The 16,738-nt window shown below is 40.6% G+C and overlaps 1 protein-coding gene across 2 annotated transcripts in view; it reads left to right on the forward strand.

Annotated features, from left to right (window-relative positions):
• jak1 (Janus kinase 1) overlaps positions 1 to 9,903 on the forward strand; it is a 30,928-nt gene extending 21,025 nt beyond the window's left edge. For both annotated transcript variants that reach the window (XM_086268201.1, XM_086268202.1), the window contains exons 15-25: positions 15 to 142; positions 287 to 425; positions 2,642 to 2,793; positions 2,952 to 3,102; positions 3,916 to 4,004; positions 4,374 to 4,566; positions 4,824 to 4,948; positions 5,035 to 5,207; positions 5,812 to 5,929; positions 6,380 to 6,490; positions 8,206 to 9,903. In XM_086268201.1, coding sequence (XP_086124327.1) covers positions 15 to 142; positions 287 to 425; positions 2,642 to 2,793; positions 2,952 to 3,102; positions 3,916 to 4,004; positions 4,374 to 4,566; positions 4,824 to 4,948; positions 5,035 to 5,207; positions 5,812 to 5,929; positions 6,380 to 6,490; positions 8,206 to 8,346 — 1,520 coding nt within the window. In that variant the 3' untranslated portion in view covers positions 8,347 to 9,903. The remainder of the gene's footprint in view (positions 1 to 14; positions 143 to 286; positions 426 to 2,641; positions 2,794 to 2,951; positions 3,103 to 3,915; positions 4,005 to 4,373; positions 4,567 to 4,823; positions 4,949 to 5,034; positions 5,208 to 5,811; positions 5,930 to 6,379; positions 6,491 to 8,205) is intronic.
• The last annotated feature ends 6,835 nt before the right edge of the window (positions 9,904 to 16,738 follow it).

Here is a 16,738-nt window from a genome sequence, read left to right on the forward strand (position 1 = left end):
TTGTGTACCATAAGATATCATGGTGGAGGAGTTTGTCCAGCTGGGACCACTGGATGTGTTTATGAGGAGACAACAGACTCCACTCAGCACATCGTGGAAGTTCCAGGTGGCCTTGCAGTTGGCATCAGCCCTCAGTTACTTGGTAAGAGAGGAGAACAAAAGACACAGTCCATGAAAACTTGTTTTTAGCCATGGATTAATGTCAATATTAGCGTCTTTTATTAAATGTGAAAGCGTATCCTCTTGATTATGGACGAAAATGTGTTCTGTCCCGTGTTTGTTGTAGGAGGACAAAAAGCTGGTCCATGGCTTTGTGTGTGCTAAGAACATACTGCTGGCCAGAGACGGACTCGGTAATGATGAAGGAGGGCCATTCATTAAGCTCAGCGACCCAGGAATACCAATCACAGTGCTCACTAGAGAGGGTAAGTCCACATACAGACAGGCTCAGTTTGGATTACTAAAAATGAAACTTAAATGGTTACAGAATAGCTGCCATGGAAAATTTCACAGTAACTTTTCTAGTCAGCTGTAACTGAAAGTAAAACCAGTGGATGAGTGTCAGAAAGTCATTGTGCAATCTATAAAGAAAAAGGATGTGTAGTATCTTTCTTAAAAGTTGTTTATGTAGCATTTTCAGTCCGAGAAACATTTCACTCAGCCTCTCATCCAGGTGACTAATATAGTAATACAATAGTATAGCAGTATAGTGCATGCTGCTAAGAGCCAATGATGGGGAAATCAAACAATCTCTGGCTAAGCACAACACAGAAGGAAATGGCCATCTCTGATCTGTGGAGGGGGCCATCTTACAATGCTGTGGTTGTGGCCATTCCCCAACTCTCTGTGAATGTTAGTCATGACCTTTGATCAGTGGTCAGGACAGTTTGCATATTAATGATCATGAAACTGGCCTCACGTCGGGGGTGTTACTTTCGGTCATTCTGCAAATGTAGTACTTATGAGCTTGGGGAAATCTGCAGTCAGCTGAGGCTGAGGAAATCACTGAGGTGAGTTACGAAACGTTTCTCCCACAAAATCAACTTTCTGGTATTTCCTTACGTGGATGATTGAGCGTGCATCAAGATGGATACAATCTTTGCTCGCTGTGGGGACAAAGCCTCCAGTCGTGGCCAAGTGGGTGGAATCACAAGCAGTAAGGAAGTTGACACAAGAGGGCGAGGCTCTGTGCTAAATACAGGCACTAGGAAGCTGGCTCTGGGCCATCTTGCTCTAAGTAATTACCTTAGACCCTCCTCATCCTCATCCATTATCATATTTACTTTTTCCATTCATGACAACGTGTTTTTCCGCACGACACTGATGTCAGACCGTCTTCTTACTGTTAGTCTTGTTACTACAAACTGTATGTTTAAGCCAAAATAATCAGGATTAAAACTGCAAACATAATTAGATGATGTTTAATTTGGCATTGAAACCAGTTTAAAAACAAACCAGGACACAAAATTTACGAAAACGACAACACATCAATGTTGGCTTGCTTGAGTGACACTTTATCTGATAAACAATTTTCACTTAAATGTGGGGTGACTACTGTTAGCTTTCTCTCTTTTTGCTTCTGTCGTGCCCTCATTTTCTTTCCACTCAACATAGAAAAGATACAAAATGAACATATTTCTGATGAAGCACAGGTAGTTGACCATAATTTAAGGCTAGGTATTGGATCAGAGAAGACAGCGCAACTAGGATATGTCTACTTTCAAATGGCTTATGTTTCTGCTTTTCTGCAAGAGTTATAAGTTGTGTGATGACCCAGTGCGCTTGTATAAACCACAGAACAGTTAGAACTGTTTCTGCACAAATGCCCACTGCCATATTCTCCTGGGAAGGCTCCTCCCTCACCATTTGTTCCCGGAACTTTACCGTTTTTTTCCCCATGTCTCCATCACTTTACTGATCAACTGGTTTTCCAGTTAGACATCGATGTTCTTGTACATGGATTTGATTGAACATAATGGATAAAGTGCTCAGAAACCCACTGGGAGCAGTCTTCAGTGCTTCCCAGCAATTTCAGATCACTTTGCTCAAAACCCTCTAATCCATTGTCCCCCCCCCCAATTATGTAATTTCCCGCTCAGATATCTGTTCGGCTCCCCCGCCGTTTCTTTCCTTCTTGACCTCTTAGTACTTACACTGCTCATCTATCTATCTAGTGGAGGTCAGCCAATCATTTAGCCCGTCTTCCAGTCAAAGCCGAGCCGGCCAATACAAAGCCTTTTTTTAAAATTTACTTCAAGCAGCAATTTAACATTTTGTGTCGGCTACCTGCCAGCTGGCTTGTCAGAGCTAGACTGTAATTAATTATTTTTCTTTGAAATTGGGGCATTGTGAGTGTGTAGACGCATAACCTGCCCTAAGATGTCTTTTACAGTGTGAAAAGTCCACACACACACACACACACACATATACACACTCACACACACATGCATATGTTTTGGGGGTTTTAGCCGTTTATCAAGAACAAACTGGTGACGTTAGAGCCTGAGGATGATAACATGATTTGATAATTAAGTAAAAACATGTTGTTCACGGTTTCTTTTTTGCTTTTACTTCATGAAACTTGAAACTGCAAGTGCAACTTTTAAACAAAGTGGAGTTTGTTTGTGTCCACTTTGTGCAGAGTGTGTGCATCGTATCCCGTGGATTGCTCCAGAGTGTGTGAGGAATGCCTCGTCACTGGGTGTCGCAGCTGACAAATGGGGATTTGGTACTACTCTGTGGGAGATCTGCTATGATGGCGAGGTTCCCCTCAAAGACAAGAAGCTTACAGAGGTAAAGAGCACACACAAGCACTGATGATCATCCAACCAAGTGTCCCTCGGTTTCTTTCTGTTTTTGTTTTTTTTTAACCATCTCTGTCCATCCGTATCGACTGGTCAGTTTTCATGCAGCACCTTGTTCATACGTGTTTTCATGTCTGTTCTGAGCAGAAGGAGAGATTTTATGAAACAGAGTGCCAACTGGCCACCCCGGACTGCACAGAGCTAGCTGAACTCATGACCCACTGCATGAACTATGACCCCAAGAAGAGACCTTTCTTCAGGGCTATTGTCAGAGAGATGGATCAGCTCATAGAAAAAAGTATGTCCGAGTATGTCTGTACGTCATATAAAACCAGTTTTTACACTTAATAAAGAGGCTGCACATATGAAACCTGAGCAGCATTAGATTTCAGTCATCGTATTGCTGCTGTGTCCAGCTTTTATTCGTTCTAGATGCTCAGAGTTGAAAAATTTTTAATTTAAGCCAATAACACTGCATAAGACTACAAAACAAGTGAAGTACAAGTTAAAACATTGTGATCTTTTTTTGTTTGTTTTGTTTTTTAAATATCGGCATGGTACCTGAATGTGAAGCATGCTTTCTATCTCATGGAGTAGCAGGCTGTGAACAGACTTGTTTACACTACTCAGAGGTTCTTGAGGAAGTTCACTGGGTGCATTGTCAGAGATCAGCCCCTCAAATGGGCCCCATGGCAGGATATTATACTCTCTTCTTCCACCTGCTGGTTAGAATTGGGTACTGCAACCCATTTTACTCAAGCCAGTTTTATCATATAATGAAACCCTAAGGGACAAAAATATTTCAAGCTACTATATTTCTCACTGTTTGTGAGTATTGTTTGTTTGTTTGAATTTTTTGTTAGAATTAAGTAAATATTCAAAATGATGACACGTAAAAAGTTTTGCCTGAGTGATGTATTGTCCTGCCAGAAGTAGCCATTTCTGTGGAAACATGAGTAAACAGGTAATTACATAACCACACAGAGTTCTAGTGAAAACGTCGACACTGTCGACCACAATGGACTTCCTATGACACAAGCGTGCATGTGCTGTGAGAGAGACGTGCTGTACTCAGTGTGCCTAATGAATTTGCCTCTTTTTGTTCTTTCAGACCCTTCTATCAAACCCCAGCCAACACCAGATGTTGACCCCACCATGTTTGAAAAGAGATTTCTCAGGAAGATCAGAGATCTGGGAGAGGTACAGTGCTGCTGTGTCTAGCTTCATTCGTGTTGAGCCAATCATAGGATTAATTTTGTTAGTAATTAGACTGACGCACAAAAAACTTGGCACCAGACATGAAAAATGGCTTTATTAAATATAAGTCTATTTGGTCCAGTGGGTGTAAGCTTACAGGTATATATAAATATATATATTGCAGTGGCCCCTCTTTTTAGGGGTCACCACAGCAGGTCATCTGCCTCCATCTATCCCTAGGACCTTCAGAGCTTCCCTGTGATCTGAGCATAACAGAACTAGATGAACTAAACGAGCCAATGGATGAAGTTTCCCATGTAGTTGTTTGTCTGCTGTTCAGTACTTAAAATTTGTTTCATGTTTCTCGTGCAGGGTCACTTTGGTAAGGTGGAGCTATGCCGCTACGACCCTAGGGGGGACCGAACAGGCGAGATGGTGGCTGTGAAGTCGCTGAAGCCCGAGAACCGAGAAGAGCAGAGCAACAACCTCTCCAGAGAGATCGACATCCTGAAGGATCTCTACCATGAAAACATAGTCAAATATAAGGGCATTTCCCAAGAAGAAGGTATTCTGTCCACTGCATGATGATGATGATATTGAAGATTTTGAATGTGTTTTTAAAGTTAGTTTTTGAGAGAGAAACTGACATAACCGAATATTAGAAATTAACTTTTAGTTTGACTCTATAAATTGAGCGAGGACATACTTGTTGTTGAAGACCATAAATAGATTCTGGAGTAAACCTTCAGACCAGCAACAAGTGTTTCAAACATAATATCATGTATACACAAAGTCTGACTGCATGTTTTTATGAATCTATAGGTGGTCAGGCTATTAAGCTGATCATGGAGTATCTTCCACTGGGCAGCTTGAAGGAGTATCTGCCCAGAAACAGAGCCAGGATCAGCATCCCCACCTTGCTCAGCTACTCTGTGCAGATATGCAAGGTAATGCACCTTCTCTTCAGTTCCTTCAATTCCTTTTGGTCACTCTGAACCTGATGAAACATGACACTGTGTTTAATTCATTTTAGGGAATGGACTATTTGGGATCTCAAAATTACATCCACCGTGACCTGGCTGCCCGAAACGTGCTGATGGAGAACGAGACGACTGTGAAGATTGGTGACTTTGGCCTCACGAAGAGCATCAAAGATAACGAAGGTTATTACACAGTCAAGGACGAGAATGACAGCCCTGTTTTCTGGTAAGTCAAGAGGACAACAAAGAGATAATAGCTGAAAACCTGTGTGTGTGTGTGTGGTGGGGGCGGGGTGTCAGATGGTAAATGAAATGGATTGATAGGATTAATATAAAAAAGGCGCATATGGGCTCTTCTTTCTAGCAATATATTGACTCTGGTGTCAGCTGGCAGATAATTAAGCCTCAAGGATGTGTTTGCACTAAAATGACAGAAAAATGCACACTATGTCAGTCCGAGTTGTTTTATTCTATGAGGACATTAATCTCTAAAGCAGCTTTAATTATTATTTTTTAAATAAGATAACAAATAACAAGAAAACTGTTTAATAGTGGTGAACTATTACTGTTGTCCAACTCGCACACACGTCACCAAAAGTGACGTCACATCCGTTGGCACAAGCCATGCTTAGGTGCTGTTTGGGCCGGGTCTGCGCCTCTCAGGTTTCGTAACCTTGTGACGGTCCCACAGCGACACAAGTGTTAGATTTAGCTCTGCTGTTAACATACAGTTGAGGACACTATATGTTGCTCAGTAACCTCTCAGTATAGTGGAAGGATGAAGAAGGAACTGTCACAGTGACTGAGCCTTTATGCTTTTTGTGTTTCAGGTATGCTCCCGAGTGTCTGACTCTCTGTAAGTTTTACCTCGCTTCAGATGTTTGGTCCTTTGGGGTGACGATGTATGAACTCCTCACTTACTGCGACTCTGCCAAGAGCCCGATGAATGTAAGTGTGCAGCACTTTCATTACTAATATTTCCTATCTGCGACTCTGCATTAAGTACACATACTGTGCCCGTCGTGTAAAGTAAACGGCACACACATATTTGTATGTAGCAGATGGTGTTGGTCTTTGGCCAGAGTGGCAGATGATAGACTCCACTGTGAGCTTTCCAAAGTAGCTCGAGCCAGTGCTAAGAGCTCATTTTATCATTAACATCTTTTTACATCAGGCTTTTTGCTGCTACCAGAAGCACTAACTAATAAACCTGCACAGATTAGAAAGACTGAAGAATTATGGAAGCTAGAAAATAAAAGCCATTAAACCTGCAACACAGAGTGTGCACGTTCAACACTGCTATGACTAAAGTTGTATGTCTATGGCCCACATCTAAATGAAAGTAGAGAAAGTGTAGCGTATTTTCCTTTTGTAATCTCCCCTTGTCCTTACCCTCAGTGCTTCCTTGAAATGATTGGTAAAACTCATGGTCAGATGACTATCATCCGATTGGTGAAGGTGTTGCAAGAAGGAAAGAGGCTGCCGTGTCCTAAAGACTGTCCTGACTCTGTAAGTATTACCAGCGGTAATGATTTGGCTTTTTTTGTTTTTATTTACACAAATCCAAATACAGCATATTGAAAGAAAAACAACAGCCAGAGTAGGCTTCAAGAGAAGGTAAATATGGGCCTCTTAATGTGTGATGCGTTGTATTCATTCATTGGGAGTTTTTTACCTTAAATAGTTGACATTCATCTGTGCATTGTTGAGTACAAAATTGAGACGTTCTTACTCATAATCCAGTCATTTTTACTGCAATCACCAGTTTTTCACTCACAAACTGTGTTTCTTTCATAACTTCGCTCTTTAAAGAAGAACCGTTAACCACCGATGCTGCTTTTAGATATCTTTTTCAGACATTTCTACAGAAACTGCTGATGTCGGTTTCTGTAGAAATGTCTGATTTACACGAGATGTGGATTGACTTCCTGAAATATTGCTAATCATAGCAGTAGCTTCACTGTGCTTTTATGGCATACTTCAGTAAAGGGGCACTCATTTCTTTCCTAACCTATTTACCGTAATTGTCGGGCTATAAGCCGCTACTTTTTGCACAAGCTTTGAACCCTGCGGCTTTTAGTCAGGTGCGGCTTTTCTATGGATTGTCCATGATTTTTGTCATATCGTAAGACGATTTGTTTTGTGTGTTCCGCTGTTGTACGGCACTACGTTGCCTGGCGGAAGGATCGGGGTTCAAGAGTGGTATGTTAGTCACATGTCCGTCCGCCAGGCAACGTAGTGCCGTACGAAGTAGCGCGAAAAACAAACTTCAAAGTAGCGGTACGCGTTCAGCGGGAGGCGTGGATGATGAGCGGCGATAAACTTGCGAAAAGCAAGTTATGCTCAACTCCACCGGTGGATTCTGACAGCGTGGAAAAGTGTGAAAGCATCCACGATCACCAATGGATTTTGAAGGGCTGGACTGCTGCATGATGGAGAGGAGGACACCGCCACGGCCCTTCAGAGGGTGTTCGACTCTGACACTGACAACGAGGATTTCTTTGGTTTTGAAAGTGACAACGAAGGAAAGGAGCTAAGAGTGGATGACGAAGCCATCCTGAGCCTGTTCGTTTCCAACACTGGAGAAGAGGACTTTGGTGGTTTTAGTGCGCAGGAAGAAGAGAAAGATGGTGGTGAATGACTGACTTTTCTTCTTGTTAAAGCCGTGTCACTGCACCTGAGCCTAAAAGGTAGTCTGAATCTATTTTTCTGGTGTGCTGTAGGTTACTGTTATGTACTACATGTGCAAATATGTACCCATAACTTGTTTTTCAAAATATTAATAAAAGTGATGTCTCCAAACAGCCATCTCTTTCCTGACAATTCCCTTTGTGCATATTCTCTTACATATGATGAGTCAACATTGAAACACCTGCGGCTTTTAGTCAGGTGCGGCTAATGTATGTACAAAACAGGATTTTCCCCTGATTTTAGCTTGTGCGGCTAATATTCAGGTGCGCTTTGTAGTCCGGGAAATACGGTAAGCAGAACTAAATAGTGAACAATTTTAATTGTAATCTTTGGTTTTATGTTAAATCAAAATGATTCAGTGAGTTTTAACATGCTGTCAGGTCACACTGAGGTTGCAGGCATTTAAGCAGCCGTCCAAGGAAACCTGACAGCATCAGATGTAAAAGTGTAGCGAGTCAGAGCTGCTGCAGTTTTGTTCGATTTTTAATTTTTAACAAAACTTCTTTTGATTGCCGTTTCTTTTTCCCTGACAGGTGTATGAGCTGATGCGAAGATGCTGGGAGCAGTCACCCGAGAGGAGGATCACCTTCAAGCGCCTGATTGAGGAGCTCACCACCGCTCAACAGCTCGCCCAACAGCAGCAGCAGCAACAAAACAGCCAACCAACTTTCTGAGGCGCTTGCAGTGAAGCTGACTTTGCTTGCCAGTCTGGATGCAAATGGAGATCCTGACCCCCGCCCCTCCTTCAGATCAGCATCTGCTTGTGCAGCTTTATTGTAAAGTCACGCTCCTTCATACTCACGTTTAAACTTTTAACTACCATGCCATAGTCTGCTATATTTTTTAAGGTTTTTATTTCACATATATTCAGATTTTGTGTTTTCAATTAAGAGTATTAGAAAAATATTTTAGCCCTCTTGTATACTACATGACCTGATCGCTTACTTCCAGCTGTCTTGAATATTATAAACGATTTGCACTGTCTTGTGGCCCAAAGACCTTCGAATTATGCAGGACTCTTGATGATGGACAATGGAAAGATTTTTTTAAAAAGGTCAAGGAAGGGACTCTTTTATGCCTGCATTTAATGGTTACATCACAGCCTTATTTGGGATGGATAGCTGGCAAAATCACGCTAGAAAACCTCACGTGGATGGATGGATGGATGGGATAAAGAAGATGGAACATAACCACAGATATCCAAGCTGTGGCTTCAGAGTTTTGTGCCACTGCTGTTTTGTTTTATGGACTCCTCTTTTTGGGAGAAACTTGCCAGATTTGAGCCTAGGAATTATGTGTGATAAACATCTGGATTTGCTGTTCGTGATGTGCACATGCAGTCACAGAAAAGTGGCATGTCATTAGAGCCAGTAGTCGGTCAGCATTTTTCCTTCCACCCCACTGTTGTGACTGTTTTACAGATTAAATATTTGCACGGTTAAAAACCATCAGTTCTTACTTGTAATTTCACGTTTTTTTCCTGATTAACAAAAAAATTAAACAAAATCTTTTGGGAATTTTGTGGACCATTTGAAAAAATGCAAGCACTGCGTTTGCACAAGAACAGAAAATCTGTTATTTTTTGTGTTCTTTCGATGTAACGGATGGATCGGTTATATCTTAACAGTCGACTGTTATTTGTGAGTACAATACTTGCGAGAGGCACTTGAGGGCAGTACAACTATACTTTTCCTTTTCTCTGATGTTATGGGGCTTTTAGTCTGAACCACAAATATTATATATCAAATACATAGACTCATTTTAGAGCCAATTCTCACTACTGTGGATTGTCTGTGAAGGAAGTTTAGATGATGTAACAAAAGCAAAAGTGGTGATTTTATACATTGTGTGCATGCCTTTTCCCCCCCCAATTTGCTAAAAAAGTATAATTTCTCCAACACTCATGTCGTCTGTGCATTTTCCAGTGTATACGTGCATTTATCCATGTGTATGTTGTATCATTTGAGCAGAGGGCTTTAGATATGCAGCCAGAAACTTTGCGCTCAGTCATGTATAACAACCCCAGAAACAGAGTCTACATAAAGGCGACAACAACAGGAGAGGGATGTGCTTCAGCCCACATTTTATTTAGGAATGTAAAAGACAATTCCTTCTGCTCTAAATAAGAGAAAAGAAATATATATTTTTCAAAAAAAAAAGATGTAAGTATGACTTATGGAATTTAAAATGATCCATAAATACACCATGAAAAAATAAATAAAATCAATGTTTGTGTCGTGTTTTGTCTGTCAGTCCAAATTCAGTATCATCACCTTCTGAAAACAGCTGGTTCTGTACATTACAGTTTGCAAGTAGGCATGCTAAGATTGCTCTAGAAAGACCTTATTCACAGTAAAACAATATCAATGTAAGTGTGATATAAAATTTTTGCAAAATCTAATGTATATTTCAGGTCAGAAAAAAACTAAACAAAATAAACTCCACATACTTAAAAAGCAGAAGCTGTTTACAAAGCAATAAGCAACAGCAAATTCTAGATTCATCTACAGCCATTAAAATGTGTTAGAAAAAAACCCTCAGAAATACTTTAGTATTGCAAAGCTTTGTGATCAACACACACACGCAGTCATTCACTATTGCAAAGTCCAGCATCAACGCTGGTCTTGTGTAATACGCAGGATACATATTGAGTACAGAGGCATCGCACAGATGCTGAGAGGGAGCTCGGTTTACACAAGAACAGAAAGAAAGAAAGAAAATTGTGGATTTGGCTGTGTTTGTGCAAATTCTACAAACAAATAAATCACAATTCAGCTAAACTGCACAAGACACAACATTTTCTATTCTAATGGAAACGGAGCTCTCAGACAATCAGCCCGACTGTTTTTTCATGTCTATTAACAACTCTTTTTTTTTTTTTTTGTTAAAGTTGCATTTGCACATAGTTTATCCAGAGCTCTAAAGTCTAAAAATCAACCACGCAACACAAGACTGGAGAGCATCCTTTAGTTCACATGTACAATCGTCAGGAGGCCGTCACATGTAGCTGGTGGTACAGAGAGGCACAGAAAATAAAGAAACTGCCCTTTATCTTATCAATCTAACCCATATAACAATAATCAATAACAAAAAAAAAGGAACTGGAACTCAACATTAGTGAAAGCCTTAAAAATACTATTTGTACTGTGAATGTTGGGAGGAAGATTATAATATTGCAACACAGGTTCTTTCTTTTTTTAACAACATAGAGAAAAGAGAAGTGACACCAGTGAATCTTGACCTGTAGGTTGTGATGGGAGGCAAATGTTGAGTTACTACACTGCACCAAGCATTTGAATGCACAAATTAAAAACTCTCCAGAATGCAAAGGTTTGGTTCACAGTGAAACCAAAAGCCTGTAATTCTCCCCAAAAATCCTACTGTTAGCACAAATCATTAAGTATTAACAATGTGCCTTTTGTCCTGTTTTCCTCACAGTCTTCCTGTTAAAGGGGAGTTTTTCCTTCCCACTGTTGCCAAAGCTCTTGCTTATATGGGGTCATGTGATTGTTGTAGGGTCTTTACCTTAATATAAAGCACTATTTGTATAAATAAAAGTTAATTGAACAGAGCCAGCACCACAGCACCCCCTGGTGTATGTGTTTACACAGACACAGACTGCATTCATTGCAGTGTATCATCTTCAGCTGTGTGAAACTGCCAGACGTGTCACGGTTTCTACTTTCTGTTTGAAGGCTGAAGGCTACTGAGTATTCAGTCATGTCCAAGTTACGTCTGAGTCCACAGTTAAGGCTGCTGTCTGGGTTTGTTGAGGAGGCTGGATGATTCACTCTACAGGCGATAAAATAACACGCCTAATTATATGAATGTCTTATTATGTCTTCATCGAGATTCAGCTCTAAACAGAAGAACTGTGCCAGAGCGAAGGGGGGAAATGGTGTTCGAGAGTCCATCTAATACTCATACTCTACCAAATGAGAGGAGACATTTTCCAGTGTGCTGGAGTATGAGTATGTGTGTGTGTGTGACAGCTCTACAGGTACATGCAACATGCAGGAGTCTGGCAGACAGAAACACTTCACTGAGCAAGGAGACAAAATCTAAAAAAAAGAAAAAGATATTCATGCAGGCTGAGTAGCTGAAGGCAGCTGGAGTTGTTTATCCACCGCTCTCTTTCTTTCAGCCCGTCTCTCCTTACTCCCATTAGCTGCCAGAAGCCCATTTTTAGAGAGCTCCAGCCCCATAAGCGCGTACACAGCGCCAGCTAAATTCACCCCGCCGGCTCAACTCATAATGTGCAAATTCAGGAACGTTAAGAAAGCTTCGAAACAAGGGAGGTATTTACTGAAGGGATGACAAATGGAAGTTTGGAAGCTGTGGCAAACACAGTTTAACGATGCATATCTGCTATTGGTAGATGTGCGATGTTCACGAACAAAGCAGAAGCGAAGGAAGAGCTAAAAAAATAAAAATAACTCTGGGCTTGAAGTGAGGATGGTGTAGCTGTTTCTGTAGCAGCCCCAAAGGACAAAACAGAGAGAGAGGAAAAAAGGGAAAAAGCCTAAATCTAGACATCCCAAAACAAACAGGTGAAGCGCTACAAAAACAGACACCAGCACACAGGATGGACTCTTTGACCTGCGCAGACAGGTGAAGACAGGGAAGAGGAACAACTGTACACTAGAGCTGGGCGATATGAGATTTTTTCATATCACGATATGTTTTTTTCATTTCAGGCGATAACGATATCTATCACGATATAAGCCAAATAACTATATTTGTAAGATTTAAATGTGCCGTTGCTCACAAGTAAAATGTGAAATAATCAGCAGCTTGTTTTTAAATATTTATTTCCCATAATAAGTTCAACAGGGTAGATGTACTTAAGGAACATGAGACTTTTTCAGATAAATAAAGGCAAATATTGCAAACTACACAAAAGACAGCCGCTAAAGCGTTTAAGTTTCAAAATAGAACAAACGAAACAGACTAAATTGTCAATTCCACTTAGAAACAAAGTATTAATTCTAAAAATAAATCTTAGTTTGTTTTACAGAAGAACAGACAAAACTGACTAACTTTTGTCAATATCAAATAAACTGAGAACTAAAAGGAAATTCTCAATCTCTCCTTGTTGTATAGCTGAGCTTTTCAAACAGTTTTAACAGTTACTTTAGTCTGACAAAAGCCGAATGACGAATTAGCGCTTCCAGTCAGAGACCGAGGCTACGTCCACATGTACACGGGTATTTTTGAAAACGGAGATTTTCCGTTTTCGTTTTAAAAAATAATCCCGTCCACACTTAAAGGCAGAAATGAAGGAAAACGCTGCTATGAACATGCCAAAGCAGCAGGTGGCGCTAGATTCCTAACCGTGCAGAAATGTTGGCCAATCAGAAGTCTAGAAGCCTCGTGGGAAAAAGTAAACAAAGCTGGGGCATAGAAGCAGAACAGAGTCGTATGTGTGGAGGGACAGTAACTGTGTGTATATGTAAGCATTTAAACACTGCAGAGAGTAGAATTAACAGTATTGTAGAAATCCATTTCACCGAAACAATAACGTGGTGCACAGTGTGACGCATGCACCAGTTTATTGCATTTCCAGACTTGCTTTCGGCACAATTTACAGTGCACGCTACTCTGTTTTTTGTCAGACTTGAAATAGCCGAAATACCTTCACACTACGGAACTTCTATGGCTCTTCCGTTCGACAATCTCTCCGGCATTGGAACCATCATCTGTTTTCTCTTCGGTCACGCTCGGTTGATTTTTCTAGTCGGTACACTCATTTCCTCCATTACCCGCTGGCTGCTTCCCAAACAAACACACGTGCGGCTTGGCACTTGTGCTGTACGTAACAAGTCACGCGACGTGAAGCTGCGGCTGTGATTGGTTCGGCTCTGTGCTACTTAATTTGGATCGACCGACCTTTTTTTTTTTTTTTTTTTTTTTTTTTTTTTAAAGAGGACAAGAGCGGCGAGGTCTATCGCGATAGCTTAATTTCTCTATCGAGTAAAAGTTATATCGCGATAGATATCGTTATCGTTCTATCGCCCAGCTCTACTGTACACTGTATATTAAGCAAACAAAAATGGATGCCGTTTTGTGGGATAGCTTTCACAGTTTAGTGAAGCTGCAATCATATCCTGTTTTTTCTTGTCACTAAAAAAATTGAATCACACTTTATTAAAATACACACACTGAAGACGACCTGAAACAAGACAGTGAGACCTCAAGAGCAAAAAGTAGGATTGTTTTCTTAAACCAGAGGAGTCGCCCCCTGCTGGCCATGAAGATTTTAAAAAATGCAGGTCGACTTTTCAAAGGCCCATCTTTTATTTACAGTTTGTGAGCCTGATGGGCCTTGTAGCACTGCTCCTTATTAGTGCCCTTTAAAGATCCTGGGACTGTAACAATTTCTCTTGTAACCTTTGTGTTTTTGCATGTTTAACTTCATTGTTGTGCTTTCTCACACTTCTGTGCTTAGTCTAAAGGGGCCTCTGCACACTTTTATTAGATGCAAATGTAATCAATAACTAAAAACACTTCTTACAGAAGACGTTTGCTCTGTTTATCCCCAGTGACTGACGAATAACAGCTTGAATAGTGGAAGGACAAGGTCTGTGTGATCTGGGCAGAGAAGGACAGCGGGGTGTAGGGCTGCTCAATTAATCGAATTTTAATCACGATTACGATCTGGGCTTTCAACGATCATTAAAAATGACTGAGCCGATTATTAGCCCCTCCCTCATTTATCCGCGACACCTTAAAGGCCGTCTGTGAAAATATTGTCGGGCATAAACCGGTCCGTGGCGCAAAAAAGGGTGGAGACCGCTGATTAAGAGGACCCGAGGGAAGCTCGGAAAGCTAAGCAGAAGTTATTTGGAGAGTGACTGCCGTTGGTTGAAAAGAGAGTTTAAAAAAAAAAAACTTCAGTGGTGTTGCACACTATTTTATATTATTTTTTTAAAGTCATTGTTAACCCTTTAAAGTCGGTCAGAGCAGTAAGCTCCGTTTTGCGTAACTATTGTTAAATCCCTGTAGAACCTGAACTGTGTAAGCTAGCGCAATAATTTGTTTTGCATATGAAACCGGAGGAGTTGTACTTACATCTGATGCCATCAGCTTGTCCTCGGTCACGGTTTCGTTCCACATATAGCTTTGCAAAAATTGCATAAAAAGCGCTTGCAGGAACAAAAACATAATATTCCAGAAACACGCTTTGCCGTTCCTGTCAGCTGTTCGTAACACTTCCCACAGTGAAATGATGCACATGCTGTTTTCTTTGCAAATTTGCATCATAGGATTGTTTTTTGTTTTTCCTGCAGTATATAAAAATTGCTGTATCTCCAAAATAAAACTATGAAGACACTCAAAATAAATTTCCTGTGGTGGGAAACTATTTTTTTGCAACTTTATTGTATTTAAAGTTTTGAGGGATAAACCTCTTAAATTTCTCCAAGTAGAAATATATGTAAACAAAACAAAAGCGATTTTCAATTGTTTTTGTAGTTTATTGCACTTTTTTGCAATTTATGTAATTACTATGGACTTAATGCATACATATTATTAAAATATGGGCTATAACAGTTGTATTGATGTATAGCAACTTGAAATGCTCCCACAAATGGCACTACAGCATGTAAAAAAAATAATATAAGCTCTGGTGGACTTGGTTCTATAGTAGGTTTTAAAGGGTTAAATAAATATCGTCAAATAATCGTGATCTCAATTTCAGTGAAAATAATCGTGATTATCATTTTTGCCATAATCGAGCAGCCCTAGCGGGGTGTGTTAGCTCAACAATGCCACCTGTTTAATGTTACACCGGCTAACATGGCTAACCCTGAAATATGAGAAGAAGAATAGAATTACTGCCAAGTCTTAATTAACCAGCACATTCAAATAATGGTACTGCACTGAATCTCATTTCTTCACTTAGATTATTGGGGGCTGAGTTCCAAACTATTCAGACAATTCCCTCCTGAATTTGAAAACATTTTCTGGGAAGTTTTATAAATAAATAAACATGTACTTCGTTTATAGGTACTTCTGTGATAGAAAACGAGGTCTAAAAGATCCAAGCTTTATGAAATTGAATGGATTTAGTCCACAGTTTTCAGACGTTCTGCAATATTGTACATAGTAACGACACTACGCAGATAAAAAAGATGACACAACTGATGAAAAACCACTAAAATAATTCAGGCGTCACTGACTTTAGTAAGAGGATCCAGACTGGACAGACAGACAGGAAAGCAGAAAAGCAAACAGTGCATTTTAAAGTCTGCTGCCTCAGCTGTTCATCTACAAAAGGCCCTGCTCATAACACACACATAGACAGGCGCTTCTAACTTAAAAGAGGTGAAGGTGAGAGCTGTCACCTAACAAAAAAAGAATAAGAGCAGAGCTGGAGTCCAGCTGGCTGCCTTTATTTTATTTTATTTTATTTTAAAGCACTCGGTGCTGGGAAGCAAATCAAACTGTGGCCCCGAGACAGGCCGCACAGCCAACTAGTCCAGACGACCACATCGCCATAAAATCTACTGAAGCACTTTGAGCTGATTCGCAGGAGACCCGAGCACAGCACAGTACAGCAGGTCGGAAAGTAATCTATTAAAAGAAGTGCTTGAAAGGGTCTCGTGAAAGCTGATTTGACTGCTGACACAGACTTCATGGGCCAAATGAGGTTCACTCTCCTTAATTTCTAACAAACGAGCCGTCTACGAGAACAGCTCAGCAGATAATGAATTTATCTAATGTGCTTTTAAATGTACAGGTATGTAACGGGGAGGTACTGGGACAGATGGTGTGAGAATGCTCACATGGTTTCAACTGCTCTACTCCTCCACCTCTGTGCCACGCAGCTCTCCACGTGTACACCTTTTGTTTCCCAGAACCGGCCAATCAGAAGGGAGGGTAGAGTTTTTAAGTCCGTGGATGAAGCCTAGTGTAAGCTGAGAATCATGCAAAGCTACTCTAGAGTCCAAGATCAACAACGTGGAGGTATGAGCAGAATAAGGGCACTTTAATCATTTGGATGATGATTAGGCTCCATGAGAGGTGTTTTGAGTCCCAGCTTTAGTTACAAGATTTCTGCCTGGT

The sequence above is a fragment of the Aulonocara sp. 'chitande type north' Nkhata Bay genome, linkage group LG17 (assembly GCF_057382095.1).
Source record: "Aulonocara sp. 'chitande type north' Nkhata Bay isolate Kocher_YH1m ecotype deep benthic linkage group LG17, A_spYH_male_GT1.1, whole genome shotgun sequence".
In the NCBI taxonomy this organism is placed as follows: Eukaryota; Metazoa; Chordata; class Actinopteri; order Cichliformes; family Cichlidae; genus Aulonocara; species Aulonocara sp. 'chitande type north' Nkhata Bay.